At 44.0% G+C, this 27,717-nt stretch overlaps 2 protein-coding genes across 4 annotated transcripts; one reads left to right on the forward strand and one right to left on the reverse strand.

Moving 5' to 3' along the window:
* Nucleotides 1-8,638: 8,638 nt before the first annotated feature.
* Nucleotides 8,639-13,140, reverse strand: LOC110531222 (EMILIN-3-like). Of its 3 annotated transcripts, none has more exons than XM_090185632.1 (5): nucleotides 12,986-13,140; nucleotides 12,616-12,735; nucleotides 11,912-12,339; nucleotides 11,174-11,839; nucleotides 8,639-10,880 (listed from the first exon to the last, which is right to left on the reverse strand). In XM_090185632.1, the coding sequence occupies exons 1-5, from the start codon at nucleotides 13,138-13,140 to the stop codon at nucleotides 8,902-8,904; spliced, it is 3,348 nt and encodes a 1,115-aa protein (XP_090041758.1). In that variant the 3' UTR covers nucleotides 8,639-8,901. The 3 variants fall into 3 exon arrangements, with proteins under 3 accessions (XP_090041758.1, XP_090041759.1, XP_036844415.2); XM_090185633.1 differs by having other exon boundaries at nucleotides 11,174-11,414; nucleotides 11,895-12,339; XM_036988520.2 differs by having other exon boundaries at nucleotides 11,174-12,339.
* Nucleotides 13,141-18,013: 4,873 nt separating this feature from the next.
* On the forward strand, nucleotides 18,014-27,652 carry LOC110532502 (sterile alpha motif domain-containing protein 10-like). Its single transcript, XM_021616463.3, has 5 exons — nucleotides 18,014-18,576; nucleotides 19,943-20,121; nucleotides 26,382-26,550; nucleotides 26,989-27,129; nucleotides 27,265-27,652. Exons 1-5 carry the CDS (start codon nucleotides 18,564-18,566, stop codon nucleotides 27,288-27,290), a joined length of 528 nt encoding a protein of 175 aa, XP_021472138.1. The 5' UTR covers nucleotides 18,014-18,563; the 3' UTR covers nucleotides 27,291-27,652.
* The last annotated feature ends 65 nt before the right edge of the window (nucleotides 27,653-27,717 follow it).

Genomic DNA, 27,717 nt, shown 5'->3' on the forward strand with positions numbered 1-27,717 from the left:
TCAAGACCTCAGTCAGGAAGTTCAAGCTTGGTCGCAAACGGGTCTTCCAAATGGACAATGACCACCAAATGGACAATGACCACCAAATGGACAATGACCACAGCAATAATCCTTTTTGAATTTTACCCCTTTTTCGCCCTAATTTCGTGGTATCCAATTGTTGTAGTAGCTACTATCTTGTCTCATCGCTACAACTCCCATACAGGCTCGGGAGAGACGAAGGTTGAAAGTCATGCGTCCTCCGATACACAACCCAACCAAGCCGCACTGCTTCTTAACACAGCACGCATCCAATACGGAAGCCAGCCGCACCAATGCGCCGGAGGAAACACCGTGCACCTGGCCACCTTGGTTAGCGCACACTGCACCCAGCCCGCCACAGGAGTCGCTGGTGCGCGATGAGACAAGGACACCCCTACCGACCAAGCCCTCCCTAACCCGGGCGACGCTAGGCCAATTGTGCATCGCCCCATGGACCTCCCGGTCGCGGCCGGTTACGACAGAGCCTGGGCGCGAACCCAGGGACTCTGATGGCACAGCTGGCGCTGCTGGGAATTTTTACTAGGATTAAATGTCAGGAATTGTGAAAAACTGAGTTTAAATGTATTTGGCAAAGTTGTATGTAAACTTCCGACTTCAACTGTATTTTTCAGCTTACCTCAACCCCAAGTAGCAGTTCAGTCAGGGCTTGAAGTAAGAAAGAAGGACACAACATCAATATATTGAGCACTTTCCTTCACTTTGTGGTCCAACTCATCCCAAAACACCTCAATTGGGAGGTGTGGTGATTGTGGAGGCCAGGTCATCTGATGCAGCACTCCATCACTCTCCTTCTTGGTCAAGCTGTGTTGGATCATTGTTGTCCTGTTGAAAAACAGATAATAGTCCCTCGAAGCGCAAACCAGATGGGAGTGTGTATCGCTGCAGAATGCTGTGGTAGCCATGCCGGTCAAGTGTGCCTTGAATTATAAATAAATCACTGACAGTGTCACCAGCAAAGCACCCCCATCATGCTTCACGGTGGGAACCACACATGCAGAGATCATCCGTTCCCCTACTCTGTGTCTTACAAAGACACATCGGTTGGAACCAAAAATCTCAAATTTGGACTCATCAGACCAAAGGACAGATTTCCACCAGTATAATGTCCATTGCTCACGTGTCTTGGCCCAAGCATGTCTCTTCTTATTGGTGTCCTTTAGTAGTGGTTTCTTTGCAGCAATTCGACCATGAAGGCCTGATTCAAGCCTCCTCTGAACAGTTGATGTTGAGATGTGTCTGTTACTTGAACTCTGTGAAGCATTTATCTGGGTTGCAAATTCTGAGGTGCAGTTAACTCGATTTACCTTATCCTCTGCGGTAAAGGTAACTCTTGGTCTTCCTTTCCTGTGGCGAGACCCAGTTTCATCATAGCGCTTGATGGTTTTTGTGACTGCACTTGAAGAAACTTTCAAGTTCTTGAAATTTTCCAGATTGACTGACCTTCATTTCTTAAAGTAATGATGGACTGTCATTTCTCTTTGCTTATTTGAGCTGTTCTTGCCATAATATGGCTCAAACGCATGATTGGCTCAAATGCATTAAGAAATGCATTAAGAAATTCCACTGTCACGTTCTGACCTTAGTTCTTTTGTTATGTCTTTGTTTTAGGTTGGTCAGGGCGTGAGTTGGGGTGGGTTGTCTATGTTTGTTTTTCTATGTTGTGTTTTGTGTTTGGCCTGGTATGGTTCTCAATCAGAGGCAGGTGTCGTTAGTTGTCTCTGTTTGAGAATCATACTTAGGTATCCTTTTCCCACCTGTGTTTCGTGGGTGATTGTGACCTGTTTTGTTGTTTGTGTCACCATTCAGGACTGTTTCGGTTTTCGTTTCAATTCACTTTGTTATTTTTGTATTGAGTCGTGTTCAGTTATTATTAAAGTATCATGGACACTTACCACGCTGCGTATTGGTCCGATCCTTGCTACTCCTCCTCAGAAGAGGAAGAGGAAAGCTGTTACGTCCACAAATGAACTTTTAACAAGTCACACCTGTTAATTGAAATGCATTCCAGGTGACTACCTCAGGAAGCTGGTTGAGAGAATGCCAAGAGTGTTCAAATCTGTCATCAAGGCAAAGGGTGGCTACTTTGAAGAATCTCAAATATAAAATATATTTTGATTTGTTTAACACTTTTTTGGTTACTACATGATTCCATATGTGTTATTTCATTGTGTTGATGTCTTCACTATTATTCTACAATGTAGGAAATAGGAAAATAAAGAAAAACCCTTGAATGATTAGGTGTCCAAACTTTTGACTGGTACGGTAGCTGGCTACCATTTACATGGGATGGGTTGAGTGAAGTCCTGAATGATTACACCAGCCATCTGGAAAACAGACTTCCCCCTGGGCCAAAAGGTGTCCCCCTCTCTGCTCCTCTAATGTTGAGCCCCACTGTAACAATGATGAACATTTAAACACCACCTGGAACACTCTGCCATCACAGTTTATCACTCATGCCCATAAGGCTGGTTGCATAGAGCTCCAGGACTGGGACTGACAGCCATGGAAACAGCTTAGATCTGTGCGCTCCCTGCTCTGTGAGCTGCTCTGTGGCTTAGGGGCTGCCAGGGAACCATCAAAGAGCCATAAAGAACAGAGGTGCTGCCATATCAACTCAACGCTCCCAGAAGGGGATTGCAGTCCTCACACACTCAGAACACCCACTCTGGCTGCCACCACTCTTCAATCAACTTGATCACTGATACATGCTTTTTTTATAGGGGCTGTCAGTGACTCATGCTGATCTGGTGAGCTGGCTAGAATGTCCATTTTGTGGCAGCATAATGATATGGGTATGCTTGTCAGGGACTGTGGAGTTTGTCACGATCAAACTAATTAAGAATGGAGCAAAACCCAGGTAAAAAGTTAGAGGAAACCTTGCCTCGGTCTTCTGAATAGCTAACCCTGGGATAGAATTTGATTTCTCAGCAGGACAATTACACAATGTTAAATGCCAAAGACACACCAGAATGGCTTTCCAAGAGGTGTTGCGTATTCCTAAATGATCCAGTCTTCGTCCTGACTTAAATATGCAGAGACAAGGTTTGAATATTGCTGTCCATCAATGATCCAAAACCAAATTTACTGAGCTTGAGAAATTTTGACAAAAGCAATGGATATATGTTGCGCTAAGAGCAAAGTTAGTAGAATCTTATTCAAAATTATTCACAGCTGTAATGGCTGTCAAAGGTACAAAGATAATTTGTCTATAATTTTGTCTTTCACTTTGGAAATGTGGAGTAGGTTGTGTAGAACGATAGGAAAAAAATCTAATTTAATATATCTCCACATTTAATTTTAAGGCAGCAAAATGTGCCCAGGGCGTGTAGACTTTCACTATAGGCCCTGTACAGCTACAGGGCTCTGGGCTAGACATCCCTTGGAAGATTTTATGTTTCCATTCCATATGTCCTGATGAAAGTCAAGTTTTAATATTAGAAATGTAAGGTTGCTCTGACATTAGATTCATGTGTGTCAGAACCAGGTTCATTGATTCCAGCACGGTGTGTGTTTTTCAGCTTTACCCCAGTTGATTGATTGATCATGTATCAGTTATTAGCAGAAAGACTGGATGAAATGAAGGTTTATAAGATGACAAATTCAAGGCTTAAGGTGTCATTATGGCATAAATTCATACATATCTCCTTTTATGAGGGAAAGAGTGTTATTATAACAGCAGGTCTGAGAACACTCAGTCATCACAAAGCTGTCTGTTTATTACACTCCATCCATCTTATTCTCACCATGTTTCAACATACCTTTGTTATTAATACTCACTGGGCACACACTGGCTGAATCAACGTTGTTTCCATGTAAGTTCAATGAAATGAACGCGGAATAGACGTTGAAATCTAACTCTCTCTGTCAGTGTTGAACCAATTGATGTGATTCTTCTTTTGCCTTTCTTTGATCTTCTATATTTACAGTAAAATAATTGTTCATTGCCTAAAGCTAAAGGATGTATGATTAGTTTTGGTTTACACAACAAGACAAGATAATGTCAGGATTATGGTAAAACTACAAAAGGGCACCTGAAACACCTATGATGTTTGTCTGCGTGTCTCTGGTAGCAGCATGTTTCTGAGGAAGCATGTAAATGTCCAGCTTCTTAATAATCCAAATGCTTTTTTCTTTCCTTTTTCTTTCTTTTTTTCTTCATTTCTGTGAGGTGAGGAGGATGTCAGGTTGAGCTGAGCACTGACTGAAAACTGCCCTGTCCTCTTCACCCTGGATGTTTGACTCATAGGGGGCAGATTCTGTTTCCCCTTTGTCGTGTGTGTTTATTTTGGGTTCCGTGCTGGTCCCAGGCTTGATTACAGAGGCCAAACAGCACAGAACAGCAGTGAGTCCCGATGATCTCAAAATGAGGCTTCTGCTCCTTTTTGTTGTCTTTTTTCTTTCACAGTTATTTAATGATTTAGACCCGGTAATTTAGACCCGGTAATTTAGACCCGGGAAGGCTAATGAGCGCACTACACTCTCTGACCAGTAGTGACATTTATTGGTAAATCAAGTGTTAAGTTAAATGAACAACAGCAGGATTGCAACCTGTGCACCAATGTTCTAGCGGAGTACAAGCCAGCTCTTCTATGTAATCTAAGGGAGGAAAGAGCATAGAAGCTGCCTGTCAAGATCACAGCAAGAGAGAGACAGAGGGGAAAAAGTTGAAGTGGTAGAGAGAGAGAGTGATAGTATACTGTGATGAGCCCAGATAAAGAGCTCAGCCCAGAGATGTGTTTCTCCCCCATCATGTCCTTCATATACTCAAGGAGGGGAGCAGTTCTGTTCTGTAGCTGTTGTTGGTTCAGTCATTTCCCCTTCTCTAATCCATGTTTTTCTTGAATCATCTTCCCACCATTTATCGGAATGTTTGTGGGCCAAGCCCAATAGCCACACAGCCAAACAGTCTCTGTCTCATCAGAGTTTAAAGGCTCAGAATCATGGGCTTATTCATATGGACCTTCGTGTACAAATTACATTGATTGACCTGTACTCTGTACTGGTACCCCCTGTATATAGCCTCATTCTAGTTATTTTGTGTTACTTTTTATTTTATTTTTTACTTTAGTTTATTTAGTAAATATTTTCTTAATAATTTTTTCTTTAAACTGCGTTGTTGATTAAGTAAGCATTTCACTGTTGTATTCGGCGCATGTGACAAATACAATTTGATTTGATTTAACAATTTGATTTGATTTGATGGACGCATTCAACCCCCTACTTTACTTTTCACAAAATGCTACATGATGTGTGAGGAAGGATGAGGAAGCAGTAAGGTCATGTTGTCATAAGAGCACTGTTAGTGGCATCACATCACAACCTTGCCACAGCCAAGAGGAGATGTGTGTTTAGAGATGGTGCCTCACTCAGTCAGCCTTTATCTCTAAAGAAGTTGATTTTCTGTCATGCGGCTTCCTTCTCTTCATCTTCTGACAATCATGTTCACAAGACATAATAACGTTATGCCAGAATGAATTTTTGATGGAAAGGGAATTTCTTGTTGCTAAGCCTCTTTAATGAGATATCGAATGCTGCGTTGTTTGCCCCGAGGAGAAATGCGATTGTGATTTGATTACGAGAAATAGGATTATGGGATGAATTTGTTTTTGTGTGCTGCTGATGAAAAGGAGGAAGTGGGTGTTGGTAAATTAAATATCTGTTATATCAAGCTAGGGAGGGAATTTAATATGGCAAACTTTAATACTCATCATGAATAGCTTCCACATCTACAAACTGGCTCCCTGACATTCCCACAGGCTTACTGTGAATGAATAAAATAACAACCTTGCGATTTTGAATATCTGTGTGGTGTCAATGTGGGGACTAGTTGTGCTGCATTCATGACATGTGGGAACTAGGAAGCTAGACTATTTCCGACTTGGAAAGTCATTATAGAAATATGCTATCTGAGTTTCCCAACCAATAGGAAGGGGAGAGGCTATACGGACACGCCTGGTGCCCAAAGTTGATGACATATGTTACGCAGCGAAACTCAACAAACGGATTTGGTTCAGTCAGTTGTCTTAACGCTCCCCAGCTAGCTAGTTTATGCTTGTGACTAGAAATGTTATTGAGAAAGTAAAACGTGTCTGCCAAAGTTGGGTCTTGGGAGTGTTCAGAATCATTCCGTTTTTATTGGACTACAAAATCAACAAATGTCCTTTAGCTGTCACCATGACCTGATATTCCTACATGACAGCAGTGCTCAGCAAGCGGGCATCGGGATCAAATGACACACTGTGCCCCCGTAGTTGTGTTGCAGTGCAAACTCTCCCCATTGAGCAGCAGTAGACTTTATCACAGTGACATCCAAATGGTTACTACTACCAATATTACAAATGGTTATTTTAGGCTGCTATCCTACTCAAAATATATTGAAGTGGGATGGAACAAATTGGTGACTTCAGCTACCGCCAGCGACATGTGATACAGCTGACCGGGGGGAACAGGTGTTGCCCAGTGGGTAGCTGAGGAACGCTCAATTCCGTTCTCTACCAAGTGGGAAGCATCTCGATACAACACCGTTACACTGGTCATTCAGATTCCAGATGGTGACCAATACTACAAGTTTTTTCCCATCTGAAAAAACATCACGTTTATAAGTTGTAACTAGCGCCATACTGCTGTTGTTTCCAGCATAGCCATCAGGACGAATGACTAAACTGAATCCATTAGTCTTGACTCTCACTCAATCTGGCCCTCATGCAGGTCCGTATAGCCTCTTTCAAAAGGAAGCTCTAGGCAAATATCTCGCATTAATTTGAACTTTGATTTGTCATGAATGCAGCATAGGTCCATGTATGCTATCAGAGAAGGTGTTAGGGTTTGCGAAACAACCAACAAAGTTCATTTAAAAAAGATTTAAGGCTTTGTTCCTGATCTGATCTGACATTTATGACCCTTCACAGTTTACCACTATTTTTATGTAGCCAATTATGTATTTACTCATTAGCTGTCTGGCTCAGAGGCTACCAGGTGAAGCGGTTCAGGTCCTTGAAATCATTGCTCCACAGTCAGATGTGACTCCTCTATGTCCTCTGTCTTTATGCCGGCATCGCCTCCTGTTAATTGATGAACATAATGGCTGTGTGTTTGCCACAGCACAGGGCGTTAGGAGCCTAAAATAGAGACAGTGAACTGTAGGAAGGACTCTGTCTGAGGGCCTAATCCAACAGATTAGTGATAATTTACAGTCCAACTATCCGGGTTGAAACAGACCTGATCAGTGCATAGAGGGTAGACGGAGAGAGAGAGAAAGATAGAGAGAAAGGGGAGAAAGTGGGAGAGGGAGGGACAGACAGAGGGACAAGGGGTGAGAGAGAAAATGGATGAATTAAGTAGTGAGAGAGAAAAGGACAGTTATGCGGGGGAGAGAGAGGAGCGGGTGCCTAAGAGAATGGTCTGAAGGTGATAACGTGCGGCAGGACCCCTCTGGGTACAACTAACCATAGTGCTGTTGCGTGCATGCAGATGACTCTATCCTTCAGCACCCAGTCTAGCCTCCTACATTTCCTATCTCTGTCTTTTTTTTCTCTCCTCTCTCTCTCTCTCTCTCTCTCTCTCTCTCTCTCTCTCTCTCTCTCTCTCTCTCTCTCTCTCTCTCTCTCTCTCTCTCTCTCTCTCTCTCTCTCTCTCTCTCTCTCTCTCTCTCTCTCTCTCTCTCTCTCTCTCTCTCTCTCTCTCTCTCTCTCTCTCTCTCTCTCTCTCTCTCTCTCTCTCTCTCTCTCTCTCTCTCTCTCTCTCTCTCTCTCTCTCTCTCTCTCTCAGGCATCGATCAATTACAATGCACCACCATTCTCCACCTCTGTATCCAAAACCCTTTAACACAACAGCAGTTCATTTCACACAAATCAGGCATTTGGTGGGATGTCCAATGGGGAACAGGGACTGATAGGTGGGCGTTAGTAGGAAGGTCACCTATGAGCCATCATAATGGACCGATCAGAGATGTGCTTGGAGAACAGAATGAGTGAATTAGTGGGAGACAGGATGTCTGGCAGATAGTCAACAGTCTCTAGTGTATGTCTAGTCCTCACCCTGATGATGCTTTTAGTCTCATTTCACATACATTATATACATTCAGAGGAGATATACACCACATGTTTATGAGGGGGCACTGGTGGTTTAATTCAATATTTTGATTGAATAATACATTCAGTGTATAAGAATCTTGTATTTTACATTCCACATATGGATGAGATTGAAGGTGCAAGTGACCGTTCAGTGTCAACGGGCTTTGCCAATATGTGTAATACACCAGACAGACTGATTTGTCCATACTTGATTCTGCTCACAGATTATTCTCAATGTGTGGTGACAGAGGAATCGAATGCCTCTCTGTTGCCCTCTGGTGGCTGTAGATGTGGCCTAATATGTCATGCTTTTGCTATTGTGTTCACTCACTGACATCTTTGTATTTACTGTTGTCAAATTATTACTTATTCTTATATACATTTCAGACTAGCAACAGTGACATAACGCCTCTTTATTATACAGACAACACTTTAACAGCAAGAGGAATGCAGATCATAAAGAACTTGTAATGTTTTATACAAAATGTAAAATACAAAAGACAATAATCATACAAAATAAAACGTAGTATCTTGGATACCTGTAAACTCATATGCCTACTAAACAACAGTAAAAAAAAAATCTATATAAAAGTGTCAATATAAAACATTTTGCTAAACAACATTTTATAAAAAATAATCTGTGGCACGCCAGTGGGTTGAAACATTGCCTGTTTGTTTCTATCGTCTCCAGCTCACCCACCAGCCATTTGGGGCTCAAGATAATTGTCCATTATCACTCAGTACAGAACTCTGGCCTCCCTCTTACAGTAATAGATTTCATGACAGGTTACTGGTCTTCTCTTATCTGTTCTGGCTCTAGGAGGTACAGGCTCTGCTGGGTGGGCTCTGCATTCCACGTGCAGTTCCTGAGTTCCTGTCTCAGCTCAGACAGCTGGTGAGCGTGATTAGTGAGGTTACCGTTGACCTGGGACAGGTATCCATCTGACTGCCTCTCCAACTCCGCCCTGATCCTCTCCAGATCCTTGGCCAGGTGACTGAAGCCCTTACACTGGCCCTCCACGCTGGCCACGCGGCCCCCCACCTCCACCACCTCCTTTTGGACTCCAAGCGCAGTGGAGCGGCAGCCCTGCACCTCCCCGGCCAGCCGCCTCCTCAGTTCCTGGAGCTCTCCCTTCATCCGGGTCAGCTTCTTCTCACCCACCCCCAACATGGAGGCCTGGCGCCCCAAAAGCTGGACCACACCCTTCACCTGCTGGGTCAGGCGCTCTTCCCGCTCCTGCCAGGTGGTGTTGGCGCGCCCCACATCCTGGACCACCAACCCTACAGAGTCCTTCAGGCCCTTCAGGGTGAGGTTCATGGAACGGGCATTGAACTTGAGAAGCATGATTTCACCCTGGACTGAGCTCCCCTCCTCTCCCTCCTGGTGGTCTTCCCTCTGGGACAGTCTGGTCAGGAGGCTCTGCAGGGTGACATTAAGGCTGTTCAGACGGTTATTCTCCATGTCCAGGAGACCATTCTCCTCTCCTCCTCCTGTCTTATCCTCCTCCACCCTGTGAGTGTTTGATGTGGCTTCGTCTCTCTGGAGAATGGGCAGAGAGGAGGATGTGCAGAGTAGTTCCAGGCCGCTCAGCTGTTTCTGCACTCTGTCCACGTCCACCTCTAGCCTCCTACTGAGGGACTCCACCTCTGTCTCCAGTGTGGGCACGACATGGCCCTCCAGCAAGGCAGGGGCTGTAGCATTCTCCAGATCCCCCAACGCTGTCAGCAGACGACCCTCCAGAGCCTTCAGCTTCCCCTCCAGACGGGCCTCCAGGCTGCCTGCCCCGACCTCTCCCTCTGAGCTACTGCCCTGGATCCCACCACTACCACTGCTGCTAGTGCTCCCACCCCTGACCTTTCCACATTCAGTCAGGTTGAGCTTGGCCTCCACGTCCTCCAGTCTCCCCTCCAGCATTGCCTCTACATGGGCCTTGTGACCACCCAGCTCCACTCCCAGGTGCCCCTGGGACTGGTTGAGGCCTGCCACCAACTGTTCCAGCAGATGCACCCTCTCACCTAGGCCAGTGACTCTACCACAGCAGCCCTCTCTCAGGTCATGTCCCTGGATCTGAGTCTGCAGGTATCCAAGCTCCTTCCTAAGCCCAGTGGCGCTGACCTCCAGGGCCAGCTCCATTAGATCCTGTCTCTCCTGCTGCTCCCTGTGGCACTGTCGACTCACCTCCCTGGCCCTCTCCCCACAGCGGCTCTCTGCACTCTCGATACACTTCTCAAACTCCCCCAGGATCTCCGTCCGGGCCCCGCCAAGCTTGGCATCCACCAGATCCTCCATTGCCTTCTGGGTGTCTCTCGCTTCGGCCCTTGTCAAGCTATCTGCACCACCTGACATCTTCTTGAGGGTTCCGTCATGCCTGATCACACTGCCTCTCAGCTCCTCCAGCTCAGCAGCCTTGGCCTGTAGCTCAGTCCGGAGCCCCTCAACCCTCCCTGTCAGCTCGCTCAACCCTGGGAAAGCCTGGCCCACATCCAGCCCCTCTGCATCGGGGTCTCCTCCAGGGATGTCTGCAAAGCCTACAGTGGAGTGGGGGGAAGAGGACAGAGCGGGGGCGGGAACAGGGCTTGGTGCTGCAGACAGCAGGGCGGAGAACATCCTGTTGGCGTCCTCCCATAGTGAGGCGCGCAGGCCATCCTCGAGTCCGTTCACCGTCCCCTTAAGCGTCTCCAGACCCTGGGACAGCCTCCGCACGTCCTCCTCCATCCGGTCCAGACGCTCAGTAGACTCACTATCCACTGTGTCCCGAGGCTGGCCTACAGAGGGGAAAAGAATGTTACAGACACAATCATACTCATAAGAGTACAGGGAGAGAGTGAGAGAAAATGTAATATAAGAATAAATGTTCATTTTAAGGATGTTAAGTCTTTGAAGAATGTTGCCAAAATCAATGGAATTTCAGGACAGTTAAGCACTCTAGATACATATAGATATTAACTTTAAAGCCAGCAGTAGAGGACACAATGTTAGAATCGTATTAATATTGAATGTAATATGTATGTTGTGTTGCAGTACAGAATATGCATTGGAATAACACTCCCAGTCTCACCATCCATTTCTTGGCTGCCAGCAGGGGGAGCTGTTTCATCAGTGACAGGCTCCAACTCTGAGTGAAAAGGATGATCAGTGAGGTCTGGGTGATCAGGATGATCTGGTCCAGGCTGCTGGTGATTGTTTGGCTCCAGATATGGTTCAGGCTGGTGATGGTCTGGCTCATGGTGGTCTGGCCCCTGGTGGTCTGGTTCAGACTGGTGATGGTCCGGCTCGTGGTTGTCTGGCTCCTGGTGGTATGGCCCCTCCTGGTCTGATTCAGGCTGGTGATGATCCTGCTCGAGGTGGTCTGACCAGTGGTGGTCTGGTTCAGGCTGTTGGTGGTTTGGCCCCTGGTGGTCTAGTTCAGGCTGGTGGTGGTCTGACCCCTGGTTGTCTGGTTCAGGCTGGTGGTGGTCTGAACCCTGGTGGTCTGGTTCAGGCTGGTGGTGGTCTGACCCCTGGTGGTCTAGTTCAGGCTGGTGATGGTCTGACCCCTGGTGGTCTGGTTCAGGCTGGTGGTGGTCTGATCCCTGGTGGTCTGGCTCAGGCTGGGGGTGGTCTGACCCCTGGTGGTCTGGTTCAGGATGGTGATAATCTGACCCCTGGTGGTCTAGTTCAGGCTGGTGGGGGTCTTGCCCCTGGTGGTCTAGTTCAGGATGGTGATAATCTGACCCCTGGTGGTCTAGTTCAGGCTGGTGGTAGTCTTGCCCCTGCTGGTCTAGTTCAGGCTGGTGATAGTCTGGCCCCTCATGGCGGTTTGGTTGGTGGAGGTGCTGTGGCCCAAAGGTGTAAGGCTTGGAAGATGACCCTCGGTAGGAGGGGTGGGTCAGAGGAGGCCCAAAGGGACGTTTAAGGTAGGACTTGACATTGCTGGGAGGAGGGCCTTTTGCTTTCACTGGGTATGACTTCATAGGAGGAGGTCCCTTCATGGGAGGGCCCTTGGTAAGCATTGGGTACGATTTCATGGGAGGATGGCCCTTGCTCTGACTCCAGGGGTTTCCTTTAATGGGTGGGCGTTTGAATGGTGGGCCCTTGAATGGAGGCATCGCCTTAATTAGGGGTTGGTAGGCTGGGGGTCCCTCCATGCAGCCGTAGCCAGAGTATCCTGGACAGCAGCGCCATTCCAGCTCAGTGAGAGTCTTATGGGCAACTTTATAGACAGGCTTGTACATCACATGATATCTGAGGGTTAATGAAAGAAACAACATAAGCACAAGCAACTACAAAGCTGACACCTGTGAACGGTGAGAGGAGAAGTTACAGCCCTATTTTCATACCCTTTTCATATGGCAAGAGCAGCAGAACTAATAATTTGGGTTGTTTTTACAGCAGTTTTACAGCAGTAGTCCTCGATGTAGATGTGGCAATAACAGTAGTAATTGTGGAGGCCATAGGCCTATTTATGATACAATCTGTAATAGTTATATAATGTAGTATCAATTATGAAGATGAACTCACATGAGGGTTGGACACTTCTGACCCCAGGCACACTTGTTGTACTGAGCTTTGACATAAGGAGCTACCCCATCCTGCATGGTGAATGAAACAGTCTTCTCAACAACGTAGGCACAGTGGTTTCTGTCAGAGAGAAAATAATGAGAGAATTAGATCACACACTTTAGATAAGATTCTTAAACTTGCACCTTTTTCTAAACCTAAAAACCCTCTTGCATTTCCCACTGGCTTAGATATTACAATGAAAACAAAAACAAACTGACTGCTACACAGTAAGTTAACCAGCTTTAACTGAGCATCAAAAGCGAAGCTAATGTCCAGCGCCACCTCCCCAGAGGGAACAGCCCAGTTTATGTTCAGAACGAGTACTCACTTGAGCCTGCTGGTGGGCTTCCCATGGACATAGGGATGAGGATTGGGCCCAGCCTTGTAGAGGATGTACTGGGAGGGTCTGTAGAACTTGGCATCAGCCAGAGACAGAATGGCTGACAGGAGGAGGATGGGAGGTAATGCCACTGCAATGTGCATCGTTGCTCCCACTCAAGGAAAGGTAGACGAAAAAATCTAATGAAAAAACTGCTGCCTGAAGTCAGAAACAATGGCAGTATAGCTTTTAAAGAAAAAGTAGGTCTGCCTAAAAGGTCTGGTACAACTTGATTTTTCAATGGCATCAGACAAATGTATAAAGGATGTATAGTTGAGATGCCAGCATCTCACAAAAAATACCTCACAGAACTAGAAAACATTCAATTGTAAAGAAAATACTTCATTCTTAGTAACCCGATTCCATACATGAGAAGAAGACATGGAAAAAAGGTTGTCACAGAGAGAGAGTTCTTCAGCACTTAGGAAAAGCCAAGTCAAGAGCCAGTCTATTAATGTGGTCCTGGTGCAGTCTGTGGCTATGAGTCTCTGTTGGGGTGACAACAGTCCACTGTGAGCTAAAAGGGCTGCTGTTGGACCCTAATAGGGAGCACCCTCTGGCATTATTTGCATATCCCCCTCCCACATTGCCCTCCTGAAAGTAACACAAGTGTGCGACTGGAGGGAGAGGCCTGAGTCCCCCATATGTGTAAATGCTCATTAATACCATATAACAGTGCCACCATGAATAGGTCACCACCATTACTGTGGCTGCTGCTACTTCGTCATGCATTATGATATAATACACCTCTAGATTAACAGGGTCGGACAAACAGTCGCCGATCCTTTACCCAACATACACAGCTACTGTCTCAGGTTATAACTAATAACAGGGCACTGAGGCGATATCTATTTTTTGGAATCTGTAATGTTATGGATCTTCTATGAGTTACTTGATCTTAGCCATAATGACCCATGTCTAATAGTATGATTATCTCAGTGAGTAAAAGGTCAGTTGAAGAGACAGCCAGGGTGAAGGAATTAAATGCAACACGTAATTGAATGTATCTCTATGGTCAGGGTTATGTCGTGGGTTATGCCTTTGAATTTTAGGCTACTGCTAAGGGGACTTCAGAACACCCTGTCACCCTTACGTAATAACCAGTAAGCACTTTTTCTGTTCCGATCAACACAGCACATTTGCAAAACAAAATAAACAGCTAATGATGGAAATGAAGCATGGCAGTTGGCATTTCCCCTGCTCTGGCCATTTCATAGGCTTCATAGATACAGTATATTCTACCCACCACTCTACTCTACCCAGCACTGAACACATCTATGAAACATGGCTACTGCTACACAGCTGGTCTCTCACCCCACTCTCACACCCACACCCCACCCAGACCTAATGGCAAACCAACAGGACCAACCAGGAACAAAGACAAACAAATAGCCTGGGTTGAAACACACCCACCCCTCTTTACCTCCTCCCCCAGAGAACCCACATACTCAACACTCAACCACAGCATCTGTGTTTGTTCAGTGCATCAGTGCCCAGTGAGGTGGCTAGTTAGTGGGTATATCACAGGTGGAATGATTTAGATGTAGATGTGATTTATTAGGATCCCCATCAGCCGACGCCAATGGAGACTAGTCTTCCTGGGATACGACATTTAATGAAAAATACATTACAGACAAAAGACTTTACGATTGGCATATATTTAAATACATAAACATGTAGTGTGTGTGTGCGTCAATCAGTTACACATACACAATGTAGTCCTACAAGCAATGTACATATACCTTCTCAATAACCTGAGTCCCCTAAATCCTGCAGTCATTGGTCTTACCCAGGAGTCAAGCCCCTGGGCTTACTTTGTGGTTATTTAGGTTAAAAGCATACCATTCATTTGTGTATTTATAGAAAACCATGGTAACATATTGCTGTGGACTGTTTCTAACCCAGGAATGATTTATTAGCTGGACCTTGTTAGCCTCCTGTCTCCTGTTTGTGCCTGGTCCCACCTCCTTTACCTGGGAACTCCCTGTCACCTGCTGATGCACAATAATAGCACTGTGTGTGTGTGTGTGTGTGTGTGTGCGTGTGCGTGTGCGTGTGTGCGCACACATATTAGATGTATAAGTGTGTTTCCAATCCCTTAGCTCCAAGCTACTCCATCATTTGTTCTGTAAACAAGTCCTCATTGTTCCATAGGCAGGACCTGACATACTCCAAAACACAGGAGCTAGGTTTGGTCCTGGACTAGTCATGCAACACAAGCACACCTTTATTCTAGTAGAGCAGGCCACTCCACCGGAAAGGGTACCGAATGACATCACAATGTAACAGCTGTTCCAGGCTCGACGTCTCTGCTCACCTCCCCATCGTAACGCTCACTTCAGATTTAGAATGTTCACATACCTATCATCATGAAAAGGGAGAGGTCTAATTTACCTGCCACACACTTTTCTGTGTGGAGTCGCCAGTGACTAGATAGAATGGAGTGTGTGTGTGTGTGTGTGTGTGCGTGTGCGTGCCCACATTTGTTTAATTACCCTGCTCTCTTTCTCTTTCTGACTGTTTACCATTGACACCAGACGTCTACATTCTGAGCCTGCTTGTAAACTCTTTAAAGTGAGGTTTATGTGTTCTATGTTTCACCAAGGTTATTGTGTCTGAAGAAGAGTGTGACAGTGTTTAACTTGGAATCATCCATCATATTACATCATAAAAAGTATGTTACTGACAACAACAACATAACCTTAATCATTTTACATGCAGGAAAAACCCCATCAATTGTACACTAATGAGATTGTATTTTAGTGCAGAGAGATTACTCCAGGTTCGGGAATTATCTGCAGCTCTCTTTTTCAGTTGTTTGTTTGAGTGACCACTTTCATTTGTGTAGGCCTATGTTTCCTCTGCCGCTACCACCACTAAGTACCACTATCATGCTTTAAAAGGGAAAATGTTTGTGTTCAGTATTCTTGTCTATGTATGACAGAGCTGTGTTTTGCACATATACTATGTCTGGGTTATTAATCACATTATCTTGGTATTCATTCATTATGAGATAATATTGATGTAGGACAAATGTTGATAAGAGCAAACCTCATTTAATGGCCACATGGGGAAGCAATAGCTTGTGGCACACCCACACCCATGTGAGAAGTTCGGTGTGTTTGTGTTAATCAGGCCTCATGGCTCTGTGTCCACATCTGAAGATAGGCAATACCTACCTGCACTTACAGAACACCTCTCACTCAGTCCTACTACTATTATTGCTAGTCAATGGGAACAAGAGACTGTCATGAAAGTTCCATTTCATAGCAGAACCTGCTGGGTCTGTAGCAATGGGTGTTTGACCTTTCCATAGATGAGAACAATGTTTGAGGCTCTGCCCCTGGTGTAGTGAAACCATTTAGAGACGCTTGATAATCCTGCTTGTCTCCACAATGTTTGGTAAATCCGCCTTTAGTTTAAATGCACCACAGTTATTGAATACCTTAAAACAAAACAAATTACACCTGAATTCCCTGGTGCCAATAGTGCAGTTTAAAACTGTTGTTAAATGAGTTCACTAAAGTGTGAAATTGTTTCAATGTATTATTTTATAACTTGTTGTAATAACCTGATGTAATTTATTTATAGCTGTCTTGTAGTTTTGTTATATTTTTGTTGTTGTATTTATGTAATTTTGGTCCTCAGGGCACCATTGTAAATGAGACAATGGTCTCAGTTTGGTTCCCCTGAATAAATACAAGTTAATCAAAAATATATAATAACAATGTGCCAAAGTATTATTTTTCCTTCAGAGAGAAAAAGTTTGTCCATTATTTTTGTGTGCTGAGCCTCTAGGCCAAATGGGTTGTTAGTGGACCATGTCTTTAATCATTTGCATTTGAAACTGTTGGAGAATGAATCATTATCCATTGATACACCATGAAACAAAAGGCTGGTCCTCTGCAGACCAGCCTTAACCTACTGTTAATATCCCAGGCTCTTTGATGTTCCCTCCAGTTCCCTTTCATATTTTAGGCCTCTTACCAGGCCAAATGTGCCCATGCTAATACATTAGTCCCTATGTGCCCCCCTAAAGTATCTGCTGCTTCATAGATATCATGTTGTCATAGCAACAATGATAGGCCTATACCCCGAGAAGTCACGTGCCCATGCCCTGGTACTTAGACCTAAAGCTGTTTGTTGTCACTGGGTTAGTATGTCCCACGTGTGGTTTGTGGGGCTGATTGGTCCAGTAGGTGTTCTTGGATTTACCATCAATGGGCTCCCGAGTGGCGCAGCGGTCTAAGGCACTGCATCTCAGTGCTAGAGGCGTCACTACAGACCTTGGTTCAATTCCAGGCTGTATCACAACTGGCCGTGATTGGGAGTCCCATAGGGCGGCACACAATTGGCCCAGCGGTTAGGGTTTGGCCGGGGTAGGCCGTTATTGTAAATAAGAATTTGTTCTTAACTGACTTGCCTAGTTCAGTAAAGGTTAAATATGTTATTTATTTTTAAATATCCAACCACAACCATTAGTAATGGTCGTATCCAACCATAAATTATATAGAAGTAGAATGGGTAGAACAGACGTAGTTCACTAAAAGCCACATGGTTTTTCACTGGTGTAACATGTCAACTCTGTTGACAGTTAGCAGCCTGATGATCTGTCAAACTGTAAAACTGATCCCATGCCATGACCCCACTCTCCAAGGGTGTTTTAGGGGAAGTGGGATATGCTGAAAACACATTACTATTTCACCACACACTTGTACATGTGTGAATCAGGACAAATATAAGCACCCCTTATTTGACCTTTTGACTTCTTATTTACAGTAAGGGCCACTGCCTAAAGCCTTGGGTTTCCCCTTGGCTATCTTTGCTCTGAGGCTCCACCATGGATGAAATGGTGGTCCCCAGGAGCACCAGAGCTCTGGCTCCTTTTCTTTGGTAAATAAAGGCAGGAGGATCTCTTATGCTGCATGTTCTCTATTCTATTTTGCCTCTAGCGTGTGAGTCTTGCGCTGGCTTTTCATCAGCCGGTGTTCAAAGTCTCTCCACTGGCTGCGCTAATTACAGGGCTCTGGGCAGCACTTTGAGACCGCTCATGCTGGCTCTTGAGAAAAAGCCGCGCGACTGATTCTCATGACGAGATGAACCACACATACATGCAGTAGCTCCGCACTGACAGAATCAGTCAGCCAACATCATTGGGACATTCCGCACCGAAAGAGACTCATAACTTCACCCAGAACAGGACACTATTAGCTGCACCATCCGATAAGAGGTTGCGCTAGAGCGTATCTGTGTTTATTTTTTTACTTAGTGAAACGCTTCCAGTGTCAATTTTGACATTTGGCAGCCTATTTGAATGCTGCATGAGTTAATTACTCCATTCAACCCTGGATATAACCGATGAACTCACGAGATGTAGAGTTGTCTACCGGCAGTGGCACCTGAGTGGCGGTAAATTGTTAGACCATACTGTCAGTGTAGACTGTGGCGGAACGGAGAGGAGTCCACAAACCGAGGATTACCTGTTGGATACTTTTACTAGTGCTGTCGCAGGGAAAGGTGAAACGGCATGGCTGTGGACGGTAATTGAGATCCAATAGTCGTGCATGCGGACATCTCAATAGACGAATCATCCCCTATCTTCTCTTGTGATATACTTTCTATTGTCGGTAAAGCCAGATTAAGCTAAACAAGTGCGCAGTGTAGCATTAGTTTTGCTGAATTTGCATGACCACTTCCCCTGCTTATTTTTGGCTTTAGATTTCAGAATTTAGGTGGAATTTTTATGCAGCACAAACAGAAACCGCTGTCCGGACGGCGTGGTGCTGAAATTGATAGCGATTAAGGGTGACGGATTAGGGTCCATTTGCTTACAGTGACCACTGGCCATATAACCCATTCCTTACAATTTAACGCCTATTTTGAAATGAAGGAACCAGTTGTTCACTGAAGATTGGGTACATCTCAGATTCGATGTTTTCAAACACTTCTAGTGTATTTTTATTGAAGTTACTTTTCTAAGTGGCATGAAGCAACATACACCCATGCCCCATGCTGAAGACCTAGACTAGAGGGTTGATATCGAAGGGTTATGTCCATTATGAAATGTTCTCCACCAGTGGCATTCATATGGCTTGGCTTGATAACGAGCTGCCTTTGCGAGCCTTGGCTCTGTTGGGGGTCTGGAATAAGGGGGATACTGGATGATGCAGAGGAGGGGCACAAGCAAAAGGACCAAAATATACCCTTTCATCTCCTCTCCTCTCATGCTCTCCTCTACTGTCTCTTGTTCTGTCCTCATTTAAACTTAACCTGTGTCAATTAGAAAAGAAACATTTGAATGAACATCACACACACACTACTCAAAACATCACTTCCAACACAGACAGAAAATCAACCCAATCTGGCACATTAATTAGTAATGACCTGTGGCTGGTTGCCAGGTTATGCTGCAGTAATGGTGTGTTTACTCTAGCTAGCACCTTTTCCCTTCATTATGATACTGAAAAGACACTTCCTGCCTGTAGAATGGGATAGGGTGTGTGTCTGCCAGTAACTAAACATAATGATGAGCGACTGATTTATATGCAGTAGTCATGTGGAGTTGCCAGAAATGCCTGGGAGCTATCTGGGTAAAAGTTGAAGTTCCTTTGAACATCAGCTCATAATGACTCAGTTTAATGGCTCAGCCATTATAACACCTGCTTGGTCTGTCTGGAAAAACACCTAGTAATGATGGTTGAGACCATCTGTCAATGAGAAGGCACCCAGGGTTTTACAATTCTTTGGCATATATTTTTCCAGATTTCACATGGCATTTCTAGTGAAAATTACAGCATAGTCAGTGAGAGAATTTCAAGCACCACAAGCCTGTGACTTTACTGCCACTGTTATAGTCAAATCCTATTGCTCAAATCAAAACTGTATGTGTCTCTTTTACTCTTGTAGCGGCCTCCAGTTTCAGTTTCTGCCGGCCTGCTGTGGAATACAGAGCGCTGCCGGAGGACTTCAACCACCTGAGTCGACGGACAGGAGGGAACCTGACTTGGCATGATGGGCGGGGTCAGAAAACAGCAGGGGGCCGGACAGTGAAGCTGCTCCAACAGCCTGGGACAGAGAAATATCAGGTGGAGTACCTCAACTATTTTAGATCTCTATTTCTGCATATCAGATCATAATCACAGATCAGATGTGAAAAGTGACCCCATTTCTGTAGGGCTTTACGGCCATGATGCTAATGGCTGCCTTTTTATACTGTATCTGTTTCTAGTCATCCACTACATCTCTAATTGATAGGCCTATTCTAGATGCACATGTACATTTAGAAAAAGGAAAGAGCTTCATGGGTTATTATTCCTCTCAGATCAGTCTTTTTCAATCATTAATTGACGTGTATGTACGCTTCTCTCTGGCCCTGTGTAATTTACCAACACAAAAGCTTCTCTCTTCACAAAGACAAAATATAAAAATATTATATGACAAATGCAATGGACTTTATCCATTGTTCCAACACGAGTAGCACTTTGTTCGTGGAGAATGGAAGATGCTGTTTATCCAGAGGGCTATGGGGCACTCAGACTGTCCAGCCTTTTATAATGACTTTAAAAAGAACTGCTGTCCTTCCTATGTACAGAAACACCAGCCTTTGTCGGTGGACTGAGAGCTAAAATGTGCAATATACTGTATGACATCTAATGGCTGTGGTGAACCTTACAGTATGTGCTCTGGCCGATACGTTTTATAACAAAGCATGTCTAGCAATTTTGTGTGAACTGGGCCATAGCTCTACTAGTTGGAGCGGGGGTCCTGGTTCTCGGTTCCCGGTGCTTGGTTCAATTAATGCTAGGGTAATAGGGGGTAACTAGCCCATGGGGCATCTCTCCCCTTGTTTTCAGTCACAGGTGGGGACTGGATTAGGTGTGAGCAGTGCAGGAGGTGGGCTCGTGAGTTTTACTGGGGATAGCTTTATTTGTGACCTACAGGTACAAATTAGAATCGTGCAATAGCAAAGCATAAGAGAGTTGCCACATCAATGTTACACTGAGTTAATTAGTTCAGTTATTGTTATTAAATGTTATATTCCAATGTTATTTAATGTTATTATTTATATTCCATTCCAATTTTATATTCCAAATATATATGTTTTTTTAGGGGGGGGGGAAACCTTTTGCTCCTGAATGTCATTATAAAGACTGTAAGGATTTAAATTCTTGTATTATTCAAATCATATTTAGTGCAATTGTACATAATGGATTGTATAGAAAATGAACAACAAAGAAAGAACAAAGAAAATGAATGTGCAGGTGAGTTAAAAAGAGGGACTTCACATCAAATCTCCTCATAGTGCAGTTAGTAATGGTGACATGTGTAAAACCATTTCCCCCCCATATTTCATTGAAATCATTAAAGTAACGCAACTAGACTTGAAGTATTACGTACTAAAGACTTTCTAAATAAAACTCATTAACTGGATTTTAACACACTTCTGTGAAACCCTATGCCATACTCTTCTACCGGGGGGGCAGTTACACCCGGTATTTAAAAAAAAAAACTTTTTTGAAAACAACATTTCATGAAATAACTGAAAAAGTGTCAACTGTAGCCATTTTTTAACCTTTATAGTTTATTCGCCTAAGCATGATCTTCCACATATCAATTTTTTTCCAGACGTTGCTCTTTTGTGTCAAAAATTAGACATGTTCTTAGGGGGGGCTAGTTACCCACTAGCACCCTATCTGATATATTATGGTATTCCCTTTACGTGGTATTACAGCGCAGTGAACCTTTTGTGTTTTTTAAATTGACTTTAAATCATGTTATTGCAATTTCAATGTGACTGTTTTTTTTTTTACCAATGAATGAAGGAATCTCTGCTATACATTGCGGTTTCCGAGTACCCTACAAATTTGGGTTGATGACAGAGATACTTCCCTTCCCCTTCCATGCATGCATATGCTTCATGCTTTATGTCTTTCACGATCAATGCAATGCGTTACATAATCTTGTGTCATGAATGTCTGTGATGAAAAATGCAGGAAAAGAGCTTATTTGTTGTTGTTTGTTGCTGGCCAAATTCAGGCCAAGGGGTGTAGCACTAGTATGTTGAGTTCAAACCTTTTGAACTTTAAGTGGGGCTGCTGGAGAAGAAGAGCAGAGCAGAAAAGGAGAGAACACTGCATTCATTGATTTTTAAATTGAATGAATGATCAAAGGCTTCATTTGATTAGTCACCCATATCCTGCAGAGATTCCAAGTGAAGGAATTTGGTATTGGGATAAGACTGACCCACATGCACTCTGGTTTGATGCTGATGCTCATTGCTCACAGAACTATGTTCCCTGATCTTATAGTTTCAGATGAATGTATGCATTTGATCTGCAGGGGGACCTTTTATATGATATGCTTCATTAGTGATGGGTTTAGTGTGTATATATGCTAATGTGAGAGCAATAACATTACTGTCGGGCAGGCGGTATCGGAACAAGAGGTCTGATACCAACAGTCTCAGAGACAATGTATATCAACAAGTCATCAGACTGCTGAACACTTGAACTGGACTGACCAGCTGCTCATGCACACACATACAGTACACACACAGTACACTACGAGACCAAAAGTTGCCCGTCGAACATCTCATTCCAAAATCATGGGCATTAATATGGAGTTGGTCCCCCCTTTTCTGCCTTCTTCTATGAAGGCTCTTCACTAGATGTTGGAACATTGCTGCGGGGACTTCCATTTAGCCACGAGAGCATTTAAAAATATATTTCACCTTTATTTAACCAGGTATGCCAGCTGAGAACAAGTTCTCATTTACAACTGCGACCTGGCCAAGATAAAGCAAAGCAGTTCGACAAAAACAACACATGGGATAAACAAACATACAGTCGATAACACAATAGAAAAATCTGTATACAGTGTGTGCAAATCAAGTAAGGAGGTAAGGCAATAAATAGGCCAATAGTGGCAAAGTAATTACAATTTAGCAATTTACACTGAAGTGATAGATGTGCAGATGAGGATGTGCAAGTTGAAATACTGGCGTGCAAAAGAGCAGAAAAACAAAAACAAATATGGGGATGAGGTAGGTGGTTGGATGGGCTATTTACAGATGGGCTGTGTACAGCTGAAGCGATCGGTAAGCTACTCTGACAGCTGAGGCTTAAAGTTTGTGAGGGAGAGAAGTCTCCAACTTCAGGGATTTTTGCAATTTGTTCCAGTCATTGGCAGCAGAGAACTGGAAGGAAAGGCGGCCAAAGGAGGTGTTGGTGTAAAGGTTTTCTTCCATCGAAGGAGAGGCGGACCAAAATGCAGCGTGGTTAGTTTTGTACATCTTTAATAAAGATGAAAATACAACAATCTACAAAACAAGAAACGTGAAAAAACCGAAACAGTCCTATCTGGTGCCACAAAGACAGAAACAAGCGACCTAAAGAATATGGCTGCCTAAATATGGTTCCCAATCAGAGACAACGATAAACACCTGCCTCTGATTGAGAACCACTCTAGGCAACCATAGACTTACCTAGAGTACTACTCTAACCACAATCTCATAACTACAAACAACCCCAGACAAAACAAACCACATAAATCCCCATCCATGTCACACGCTGGCCTAACCAAAATAATAACGAAAACACAGAATACTAAGGCCAGGGCGTGACAGTACCCCCCCCCCCCCCCCCCCCCCAAAGGAGCGGACTCCCGGCCGCCACCTAAATCCAGTGGGGATGACCAGTGAAATATACCTACTGGAGCGCATGCTACAGTGTGTTGCTATGGTGACCAGTGAGCTGATATAAGGCAGAGCTTTACCTAGCAAGGACTTATAGATTACCTGAAGCCAGTGTGTTTGGCAACGAATATGTAGCGAGGACCAGCCAACGAGAGCATACAGGTAGTATATGGGGCTTTGGTGACAGAACGGATGGCACTGTGATAGACTGCATCCAATTTGCTGAGTAGAGCGTTGGAGGCTATTTTGTAAATGACATCGCTGACGCCAAGGATCGGTAGGATAGTCAGTTTTACGAGGGTATGTTTGGCAGCATGAGTGAAGGAGGCTTTGTTGTGAAATAGGAAGCCGATTCGAGATTTAATTTTGGATTGGAGATGCTTAATGTGAGCCTGGAAGGAGAGTTTACAGTCTAGTTAGACACAGGTATTTATAGTTGTCAGAAGTCAGAATCATCCAGAGTAGTGATGCTAGTTCTTCCACACCAATCTTGACAAACCATTTCTATATAGACCTCGCTTTGTGCACAGGGGCATTGTCATGCTGAACCAGGAAAGGGCCTTCCTTAAACTGTTGCCACAAAGTTGGAAGCATAGAATCGTCTAGAATGTAATTGTATGCTGCATTGTTAAGAGTTCCCTTCACTGGAACTAAGGGGCCTAGCCCAAACCATGAAAAACAGCCCCAGACAATTATTCCTCCTCCACCAAACTTTACAGCTGGCACGATGCATTCGGGCAGGTAGCGTTCTCCTGGCAGCTGCCAAACCCACATTAATCCGTCGGACTGCCAGATGGTGAAGCATGATTCATCCCTCTAGAGAATGCTTTTCCACTGCTCCAGAGTCCACTGCTCCAGTTTTTACACGCTACGCGCTTCAGCACTCAGCGGTCTCGTTCTGTGAGCTTGTGTGTCCTACCACTTTGCGGCTGAGCCGTTGTTGCTCCTAGACATTTCCACTTCAAAATAACAGCACTTACACTTGACCGAGGCAACTCTAGCAGGGCAGAAATTTGACAAACTGACTTGTTGAAAAGGTGGCATCCTATGACGGTGACACGTTGAAAGACACTGAGCCCTTCAATACGGGCAATTCTACTGTCAATGTTTGACTATGGAGATTGTATGGCAGTGTCCTCGATTTTGTACACCTGTCAGCAAAGGGTTTGGCTGAAATAGCCGAATCCACTCATTTGAAAGGTTGTCCACATATTTTTAGCCAAGTAGTGTATATTCATGCTACACACACATCACAACTGATGCTACCAGACTCTTATTAAGCTGCTTAATTTAAACACATTGCCCCCAATCTCCTCTTCCCCGAAACACATGTAAATATTGGACTATAAATTGTGCCTTCCTGTATTATACTGATGCTAAAATGTTTATACTGAGCCGTTTACTTTGTTTGTATTCTTATCTTGTATTATTTCTTATTGTTGCATTGTCGAGAAGGAACCTGCAGTAAGCATTTTGTTAGATGATGTTTACCATATGTATCCCATACATATGACTAATAAAATGTGAAATGTGAAACTTGAACCTTGACACCCACTGCTGCTTGGTGTGTGTGTGTGTGTGTGTGTGTGTGTGTGTGTGTGTGTGTGTGTGTGTGTGTGTGTGTGTGTGTGTGTGTGTGTGTGTGTGTGTGTGTGTGTGTGTGTGTGTGTGTGTGTGTGTGTGTGTGTGTGTGTGTGTGTGTGTGTGTGTGTGTGTGTACAATAACCAAGGCTTATTAGCTTTTGCATGACTTTGCCAGAAATGCTGTGGTTGCAGAGATAAGCTAAAGTGGTATGAACATGAGTTCAGTAAAGGATGGCAGTGGTGTAAAGTACTTAAGTTAAAATACATTAAACTTCTACTTATGTCGTTTTTTGGGGTATCTGTACTTTACAATTTATATTTTTGAAAACTTTTACTTTTACTTCACGACATTCCTAAAGAAAATAATGTACTTTTTTACTCCAAACATTTCCCTGACACCCAAAGTACTTATTACATTTTGAATGCTTAGCAGGACAGGAAAATGCTCAATTTAAACACTTATCAAGAGAACAACCCTGGTCATCCCTACCACCTCTGATCTGTCGGACTCACTAAACACAAATGCTTTGTTTGTAAATTATGTCTGAGTGTTGGAGTGTGCCCCTGGCTATCGATACATTTTAAAAACAAGATAATTGTGCCATCTGGTTTGCTTTATATAAGTAATTTGAAATATATTTTGATACTTTTGATACTCAAGTAGTATTTTATGGGTGACTTTTACTTGAGTCATTTTCTATTAAGGTATCTTTACTTGACAATTGGGTACTTTGTCCACCACTGAAGGAATGTCACTCCCATCACTATATTCCTGGCAACTGCATTGTCATGCATTATATCTGTGTGGCTAAGATCATGAAAGTGGTCCTTGGTGACCAGAAGAAAGAAAGACCCCTGGGTGTTTGAACAGATGTTTTGATGGATGAAGGATGTGCTAGTCTAACTGGCGTGGTGAGGTTGTCATCCCTTGAGGCACTCAAGGTTAAAACACATCACTTAAATGGGAGGGGAGGGGTCTGAGAGATAATGGAAGCAGTAGAGGGCCAGAAAGGAAATATGACATTGCAGAAATAAAATATTCAGTGTGTGTGCTTGGGTGTATTTCAGCGCCGTTCAGGCGACTCCTATGGAATCTATCACACCAGCCCCACCCAGCCTAGTCTGATCCAGCCTGTGGTGTTATGGACTCAGCAGGATGTCTGCAGGTGGTTGAAGAAACACTGTCCTCACAACTACCTGACCTACGTAGAGGCCTTCTCTCATCACGCCATCACAGGTATCAACTAGGACACGTGTATTACAGGCACAAAGAACACCATTCATAATTACAGAATCAGAGTAAAATACAGTTGGTTTGAGTAGATACAAGTGCACTAACCCGAAATCCTAATTTACAATCATAGAAGGAGGCTAAAATACAGTAAGAGTGGATGGCTGGCAGAGTAGAGTTAGTTGAATAACTATGCTTGTAATACTCTTTACCCAATACAGGTATCAAAGGGTACAGGTGCACTAGCAAGTGCACTATTCATTAATAATCATGCAATGAGATTGGAATACAGCAGGTGTGGGTGGATACAAGTGCACTAGCAGAAAAACCATAATTCATCATCAGAAAATGCTAGTAAAATACACAATACAGTCGGTGTGGGTGTGTACGAGTAGTGACAGTTGAATCACTTAATGACAGCCTCCTCTCTCTGTTCCCTGTCAGGCCGTGCTCTGTTGCGTCTGAATGGAGAGAAGCTGGAGAGGATGGGCTTGGTGCAAGAGACACTGAGGCAGGAGCTCCTACAGCAGGTGCTTCAACTGCATATGCAAGAGGAGGGACGAAACCTGCAGCTCCTTAGCAGAGGTGTGTGTGTGTGTGTGTGTGTGTGTGTGTGTGTGTGTGTGTGTGTGTGTGTGTGTGTGTGTGTAAATTACAGATAACATTTGAATGTAATTCTAACAGTTCCTATTTTCTCTCCTTGTCTTTCTCTTGTAACAGGTGGCTCCTTTGGAAATCTATCGTAACATAACATTCAATTTCTGACTGGGTTGTTTACAGTGAAAACTGGAAAGATTATAGAGCACTTCAACCATGTACAAGCTGGGAGTCTGTACACCATTCAGAAACTAGGACTGTAATGTGAACCACATGGAAACTATTAACTCTGACGAGGACACATGAGATGATCACATGCCATATCCAACTCAGACAGAACCGGGGGAGATGGAACACTCCCAAATATACATACAGTACTGTGATCAATAGAGCACAGCCCCGACTTTGAAAAGTTGGATATTGGTTTTCCAACTAAAGGGACAGACAGACTATACAGTTCTATCTGTGATTTGAAATTAAAGGATGTTATTAAAGGCTTCATGTCAGATTGGCTGTTTGTCTCTTGTTGCCCATTTTTATGTTATTTTATGTTTTAACCATACAGCTGTGCAAGGT

The sequence above is a fragment of the Oncorhynchus mykiss genome, chromosome 9 (assembly GCF_057628025.1).
Source record: "Oncorhynchus mykiss isolate SJ-2025 chromosome 9, ASM5762802v1, whole genome shotgun sequence".
NCBI lineage: Eukaryota > Metazoa > Chordata > Actinopteri > Salmoniformes > Salmonidae > Oncorhynchus > Oncorhynchus mykiss.